This window comes from Rana temporaria, chromosome 9, assembly GCF_905171775.1.
Source record: "Rana temporaria chromosome 9, aRanTem1.1, whole genome shotgun sequence".
In the NCBI taxonomy this organism is placed as follows: Eukaryota; Metazoa; Chordata; class Amphibia; order Anura; family Ranidae; genus Rana; species Rana temporaria.
The window spans coordinates 34,237,415-34,245,263 of record NC_053497.1 but is presented as its reverse complement, the minus strand read 5'-3'; the positions used below and the strand labels follow the sequence as shown (position 1 = coordinate 34,245,263).

The 7,849-nt window shown below is 45.0% G+C and overlaps 1 protein-coding gene across 3 annotated transcripts in view; it reads right to left on the bottom strand.

Annotated features, from left to right (window-relative positions):
- Window positions 1-7,849, bottom strand: part of MAP3K10 (mitogen-activated protein kinase kinase kinase 10) — an 89,160-nt gene that overhangs the window by 15,993 nt on the left and 65,318 nt on the right. For all 3 annotated transcript variants that reach the window (XM_040323137.1, XM_040323136.1, XM_040323138.1), the window contains 2 exons: window positions 5,788-5,910; window positions 4,203-4,341 (listed from right to left, as the gene is read on the bottom strand). In XM_040323137.1, coding sequence (XP_040179071.1) covers window positions 4,203-4,341; window positions 5,788-5,910 — 262 coding nt within the window. The remainder of the gene's footprint in view (window positions 1-4,202; window positions 4,342-5,787; window positions 5,911-7,849) is intronic.

Genomic DNA, 7,849 nt, shown 5'->3' with positions numbered 1-7,849 from the left:
TGCGATTTCAAGTGAAGTCGCACAATTTCAAAGCCGCATTCAGTGTGAACGGGGGCATAGGGCTCTTGCGCCGCTCCATTCCCGTCTGCAATTCTGGGTGCATAGAAACAAATGAAATGCGACAATGCACAAAACTGGTAAAAATGTCAGAAACAAGGGATAGTAAAATGCAGCCTTTTACTTTGCAGATAAAGTGAACCAACTTGCCAGTTTTGCCCCGGGTGCCAAGCAGTGCGGTGAGGAAAAATACATACAGGGGCAGATCCACAAAGATCTGCCCCGGGGCATCTCATCTGAGATACGCTACGCCGCCGTACCTGGCTTTGAATCGAATCCATAAAGAATTTGCGCCGTAAGATATGGCGGCGTAGTGTATCTCAAGCGGCGTAACGGCGCGGAATTCAAATGCGGCGAGTAGGGGGCGTGTTTCATTTAAATGAAGCGCGTCCCCGCGCCGAACGATCTGCGCATGCTCCGTTCCTAAATTTCCCGCCGTGCATTGCGCTAAATGATGTCGCAAGGACGTCATTGTTTTGACTTGGACGTAAATTACGTCCATCCCGATTCACGGACGACTTACGCAAACGAAAAAAAAAAATTCAAATTAAACGCGGGATCGACGGCCATACTTAACATAGCAGGTTTAACTATACGCCACGAAATACCAGCTTTAACTCTACGCCGAAAAAAGCAGAGTAGAGACGACGTAAAAAAATGCGACAGCTGCTCGTACATTCGTGGATCGTCGGAAATAGCTAATTTGCATACTCAACGCGGAAAACGACGTGAACGCCACCCAGCGGACGCCGAAGAATTGCATCTTAGATCCGAAGGCGTACGAAGACGTACGCCTGTCGGATCTAACCCAGATGCCGTTGTATCTTGTTTTGAGGATTCAAAACAAAGATACAACGCGGGAAATTTGAAAGTACGCCGGCGTATCAGTAGATACGCTGGCGTACTCGCACAACGGACCAAAGTTCAGCCTAAGGCTCAGCATAACATATTATTTATACACAGTGCAGCTCGCTCATTTTGACATTGCAATAAAGTTTGAAGGAAAAAAATAAATAAGTACAGCTCACCCAAAGGTGGCATTTAGAGCAGAACTTTACTCTCTCAACCAACATTAAAAATGTTGTAATCCTTGTGCTGCCATCAATAGTAATTAGATAGGAAGGTATATTACCGTATATTGAAATTTTTTAAATGTATTTTTTTTACATTTCTTCAGTTGCTTCCTGGTTTCTGGCCTAGGCCAAAATGCTGTCATACAATTCTTAGCCAAGCACACAATCCTGCCTGCATGCCTGAGATAAGTAATTGATACACACATCATCTGCCCTTACTCAAGATGGCTGTGGCTAGAGATGTTATGTCGCGTACACACGATCGGATTTTCCGTCGGAAAAACCTTGGATGTTTTTTTCGAAGGAATTCCGCTCAAGCTTGGCTTGCATACACACGGTCACATAAAAGTTCTCGGAAGTTTCCTCCCGTCAAGAACACGGTGACGTACAACACTACGACGAGCCGAAAAAATTAAGTTCAATGTTTCCGAGCATGCGTCGGAATTGCAACAGACGATCGGATTTTCCGATAGGAATTTTTCCCGTTGGAAAATTTGAGAACCAGCTCTCAATCTTTTGTTGGCGGAAATTCCGACAGCAAAAGTCTGATGGAGCATACACACGGTCGGAATTTCCGTTCAAAAGCTCACATCAGACTTTTGCTCTCGGAATTTCCGATCGTGTGTACGGGGCATTAGGATTTTTTTTTTTTTTAAGGCATTTCTCAACAAAATAGAATGATGGAGACATGGATGGATGGGGGAGTTTGCTTTGAATATTACACATTTATTAAATAGCAGTTTTGGTTTGTGGTGTTCATATGCAGTGTAGTTCTGCTGGCTAGTTTACACCACATGCTTTCCAGTGTTTTTTTTCTGCATCCAAAACACATAGAAAGTAGGTTACTTAGTTTTCAGAGCCATAACTCACATCAGTTCTTGCAGTTCCAGTGCGTTCCGGTTCCAGAAAAAAAATAAAAAAACAGAACGTGCTGCATTTTTCCTGCACAGGACTGTACTGGAACGCAGTAAAATGCATCATACCACAGTACAGTGAATAATAAAAAAAAAAACAGGAAGGGAAAAAAAAAAAGCACCTGGAATGCATCAAAAACAAACCGGAATGCATAAAAAAAGGGTAAAAAACGCACATGCAGAAAACGCATTCTGAGTGGATCTGGAGAATGTTTTTTTTGGTATGAACTCGCCCTAAATGTGAACAAGGCACATTGAAAAAAAATGCTGCTTTCCAGAGTAGAAAAATCACCAATCTCCGCTAGTAAACATATAGTCAGGTTAAAAAAAAAAAAAAAGACACAAGTCCATCTAGTTCAACCAAAAAAAAAAAAAAATACAACCAAAAAATATATAAATACATCCAAAAAATAAATAAAAATTATATTATATTATATTATAATATATATATATATATATATATATATAAAAACGTAGGTCTCTGTAAGAACACGCAGACAACATCTGTTTTCTATGTGCTCCAAGTGCCACTGCAGAGTTGTGTAGAAATATGCAGCATGTCTGGATTTTTTCACGCCGCAACACAAAAGAAATGCATGTAAAATGCACAAAAACCCAATCCACAAAGGGAAATGGTGACGAGTTTTTATGGGTGCCAGAATAATTGACTTTGGGGTAGCTCACTATAGTTTTAATAGGGATCCATAGTCACAGCATTTCATGCTTTTTTTTTTTTTTTTTTTCACACCCGACTCCTGGGCTGGGCATTTTGGCTGAGACTAGAGGAATTTTTTTATACCACCTGAAAGGTGTATTATTTTGGCACCCATAGCACTTTTTTATTTTTGCATTTTTCACACAGCACAATGGAGTCTTGCACCCCCGGGGGGGATCAGGGCCAGGGTCCTTTCCTTTGAAAGGCCAACCATGTGTACACTCTGTGTACTTTTTGTGTGCTCACTTTTTACTACACTATGGGGGGAATTTACTAAAACTGGAAAGTGCAAAATCTGGTGTAGCTGTGCATGGTGGCCAATCATCTTCTAACTTCAGCTTAAAAATAAAAGGTCAGCAGCTACAAACACTGCAGCTGCTGACTTTTAATAAGCACACTTACCTGTCCAGGTTGCCTGCAATGTCGGCCACCCGAGGTCGATCCGTCCCTCGGACCGGCACCGCAGTCCTCACTAAGGCCCTGTACACACGGTCGGACAAAACCGATGAGAATGGACCGAGGTTCAGTTTCATCGGTCCAAACTGATGGTGTGTATAGCCCATCGGTCTGTTTTCCTTCGGTCCAAAATTTTAAAACATGCTTCAAACCCGAACCGATGGACCGCTGCCCGATCGGTCCAAACCGATGGTTAGTACAGAAAGCATCGGTTCAAAACCCGCGCATGCTCAGAATCAAGTTGACGCATGCTTGGAAGCATTGAATTTCGTTTTATTCAGCACGTCGTGTGTTTGACGTCACCGCGTTCTGACCTGTTCGGTTTTTGGAACGATGGTGTGTACACACATCAGGCCACTTCAGCGGTGAACCGATGAAAACGGTCCGTCGGACCATTCTCATCGGTTTGGTCCGACCGTGTGTACAAGGCCTAAGGGAAACAGGCAGTGAAGCCTTGCAGCTTTACTGCCCGTTTCCTACTGCGCATGCGCAAGTTGCGCGGCTTTTTGTGAATGGGCACACCGTCCTGTGTCTCCCAGAAGGCAGCGATGCCTCCATTTCCCAGGAGGCAACGCGAAAAGAACACAGAACCTCACCGCGGGCGAGAAAGAGGCAGATCAGGACGATCTGCCTAGTAACAGCCTTTTCTGGCAAGTATAAAAAATAAATGTTTTTTTTTTCCGCGTTTTTGACTTTTATTTTTTTTTTTTAGGGTGGACCTCCACTTTAAGCTTTGACAAAAGAACCTGGAAGCTGATTGCTTTCTATGGAGAGCTGCACCAGATTTTGCACTCTCAAGTTTTGGTAAAGCAGCCCCCAGGTCATGGCGTTTATAGTTTCAAGTGTGCACATTGGATTTCATGAATATTGTGAACGATGTTCTAACATGACCATAACATCCATAAATGCTTTACAGAATCGCCTCCAATATATGTAGAGCGACCTCTCTATGAATTCAGCAGTGGGTTGAACATGTTGGATGCTCACCTTTCCTCCCCGCCGACTCTCTCCTTTGGCTGTGTAGAACTGGGGCCCCATGTCCTCCCTTTCTTCTTGGTCGAAGCCACCTCCTCTTTTTTCAGCACAGAGCTCCGCCCCCAGGTCTTACTGCCATCCACTGGGGTCACTGCGATAGAACACAAAAGAAAGCTTGTTGTTTGGTTCTAGAAGAAATCATACATTTATGACAACAGAGTACAAGACTAGTGTCAATATACCAAAAATATAAACCTTGTGCTTAGAATAAAATAAAAAAGCTTATGGAGACAAAAAATGGCCTAAAGTGGATTTAAACCTTCACATATGTGTTAGGGATTTTCTCTTTTTGTTCAGCACTGGGAGCGGATTCTTGGCACACACTGTGTGACAGCTGATTGGAGAAAAGGCACATACCCCACTCCACATAGGCAAAGGAAGGAAGGAAGGAATGTGCAGAGCTGTGCTGTGACAAGGCAAGCTCTCTACTAATCAATTCATAGCAACCTCCCACAACACAAATTTCAGGCTTTATCGTGTTTGACAGAGAACTTGTCAGAAGTTATCATGCTGATAACAGAGCAACGAAATAGCAGAAAGAAATGGGACTTAGTGTTTTGGAGAGAGATAAGAAAACACTACAGATATATGTGTTTGGTCAAATTTTTCGTGAATCAGGTTTACATCCAGTTTAAAGCCCAACTCCAGGCAAATGGAAAAAAAAAAAAAAAAAAGGTAACCCTTGCAGTGGGGCTTGTTTTGTCAAGGGGAGAGGAGAACCAGTTTTACTTACCCGATCCTCCCCCCGCAGGAGGTGCTTCCCAAGGATCATGCAGTGGACTATGCCTCTGTGTCCTCCTGCCCAGAACAAGGCTCTGGACTTGATGATGTCAGGCCTGTTTCGTATCATACCTGAGAGGTGGCTAGGGAAGCTGACAACCACTGTAGTAGTTGGCACTACTACAGTAATACCTGCGATCTTCAGGGTCCTTCCTTCTCTGGGGGCCCCGATGTAAGAAGGGGCTCCTCTGGGGGCCCCGATGTAAGAAGGGGCTCCTCTGGGGGCCCCGATGTAAGGAGGGGCTCCTCTGGGGACCCCGATGTAAGGAGGGGCTCCTCTGGGGACCCCGATGTAAGGAGGCGGCTCTCTGGGGATCCCGATGTAAGGGGGCGGCTCTCTGGGGACCCCGATGTAAGGAGTAGGCTCTCTGGGGACCCTGATGTAAGGAGTAGGCTCTCTGGGCACCCTGATGTAAGGGGGAGGCTCTCTGGGGTCCCTGCCTTAGCGCTGCTGTGTTGCTGAAAGGCAGCCAATGGCTGTGCAACAATGCCGGTTTCTGAAATTCTAGCCAATGAGGCTGTAGCAATGTTCCTTCATGATGTTAGCCCTCCACTACATGCAGTGAAGTGAGAAGGAAGAAAGAGAAAAATACAAAGGTAGACATTGTTTACCCCATTCTGAAGGAATGTACATGCAGATAGCTGTACAAAAACATATACCGGTACACATTTTTATGAATAGACGCCTCAAAGGCTTGCATTTAATGTAAATAAATTCATTTACACCTATTTTTTCTGCATATAGTTGAACACTCACATCGAATAGCTCGGAGTCTTGGGATAATCAGGGGGCTCCCAGGGGGACTGTAGCTGCTTGACCCCTGACCTTTGCACTTGTCTAGAGTCGGCGATGCCTGTACGGTGATCTTGTGTTCAAATCCTGCAGACAGAACCAAAATAGTTAAGGCAGTTTAAATAAAAACAATAAACACCCCAAAAAAAAAAACAAGTTTCATCTGGGAAGAAAATATGAAAACGCCGCACAACAGCACAGCCTGAGTGATAGATCAGTGAACGCGGCTCAATGTAGGGCATGCCCAGGGCCGTCTTTACCATAGGGAAAACAGGGGCAGCTGCCCAGGGCCCTGTCACTGTTAGGGGCCCAAAGCAGAGCCGCTCGTTAAGCCCCTGTGCTGCCCACAAATCAGGCTGAAAATCATCAGTGGCACGCAGCCAGTGCCAGTACTGCTTCCCTTCCCAGTGTTTTAAAATGTACAGCACCCCTGGCTTCCCTTTAGATGTGCACTTCTCCCTTCCTGCCACTGGGTGCTGCTTGTATATAAAAGTGAATTAGAATGTGATTTTATAACATCCCCAGTTTGCTCTTCCCGAGGCTGACTTCTTCATGTCCTGCTCCTCAAGGTATTTCACTGTTTGCTAATCTATATTGTTAATAGAAGTTTTCTGTAGAGTGTGCCCAAAGTCTTTATAATATTTGATGATTCACTGCAGGTCTGGTCAGTGTTTTAAAAAGTTCCTCTATTTTACACATGGCATGGCATGGGGTCACAGCACCGTCTGTCCATTCTGCTTTAGCACCATGGGACCCCATGCCATGCCATGTGTAAAATAGAGAAACTCTTTAAATCACAGACCAGACCTGCAGTCCAGGCTGAGTAAGGCCTAAGAGCACATGGCATTACTGTCTGTATTTAACTGCTTGATGGGCTTATTTTGGGCCTGGCTGGTTCACATGTATGTGTTTTGGCGGCCCACATTTGCGCAGGCACAGCAGCCCATTCATTTGAATGGGCCGCCATGCCTGTGTTTCCTGCAAAGAAAAGCGCATGCCTCATGCAATAGGCTGCGCACATGGCACACCTATGCCCATCAAGCACTGAAATACAGCACTGTCTGTCCATTCGGCTGTCTGCTGTGACTTATCTGCAGTTCCTGCACTGTCAAACTTGCTGCATTTTTAGACGTTTAGGTCACGCTTTTAAAAACACAGTGCGTTTGTGTGTGCAAGAACTGCAGGTAAGTAGCATGGTGCAAAAGCAGAATGGATTTCAAGGCAACTGTATTTTTAAAATGCTGAATGCACCTTTTTTTCTGCAGGAAACGAAGGCATGGCAGCCCATTCAAATCAATGGGCTGCTGTGCCTGCACAAATAAGGCCCACCAAAACACATACATGTGAACCATCCAGGCCCAAAATAAGCTGGAGGGGGGCCCAAAAAAAATGTTTGCCCAGGGCCCAAACCATATTAAAGACGGCCCTGGGCATTCCCCAACGCATTTCACCTCACCCTCAGGGCTTGGTCATAGATCCATGACCAAGTCCTGTGCGTGGGGCAAAATAAATCAGCGAACGGCCTGGATGGAGCAGTGTTTACTGATCCTGCACTCGAGCTGTGCGCGGCGGTTTCATATTTTCTTCCCAGGTGTTGCAAAGAGCCTGGAATGGGCTCCTTTCCCAACAGTGGGAGTGACCGGATCTTTTGGATGCCTGTCTAGAGTGGCACCCCAAGCTACGCATGGTGACATGCATTTCATAATACAAACTGTTACTTATAAAGCCTACTCAACTACTACTTATACATAGTCTAGGGTCTAATCTTTTGTTCACATGAGTAGTAGTGTTCCATCTCTCCTCCATTCAGTATTTATGTAGGGAGCTGGAGATCTGTAATCTCTTTTTTCCACACAACAAATGGGGAGGGATGCATGCCTAAAGAGCCCCTATGCTTTGCAAGCCATATGGGTTCTTCCACACTCACTGGATTGTGGTGCCGTCTGAAGAGCAATCTGTGTTCGGTGCATTCAGTTTGCATTTGAGATCAGACAGAGACACCTATGAGATCTATTTGAGTTTCTTC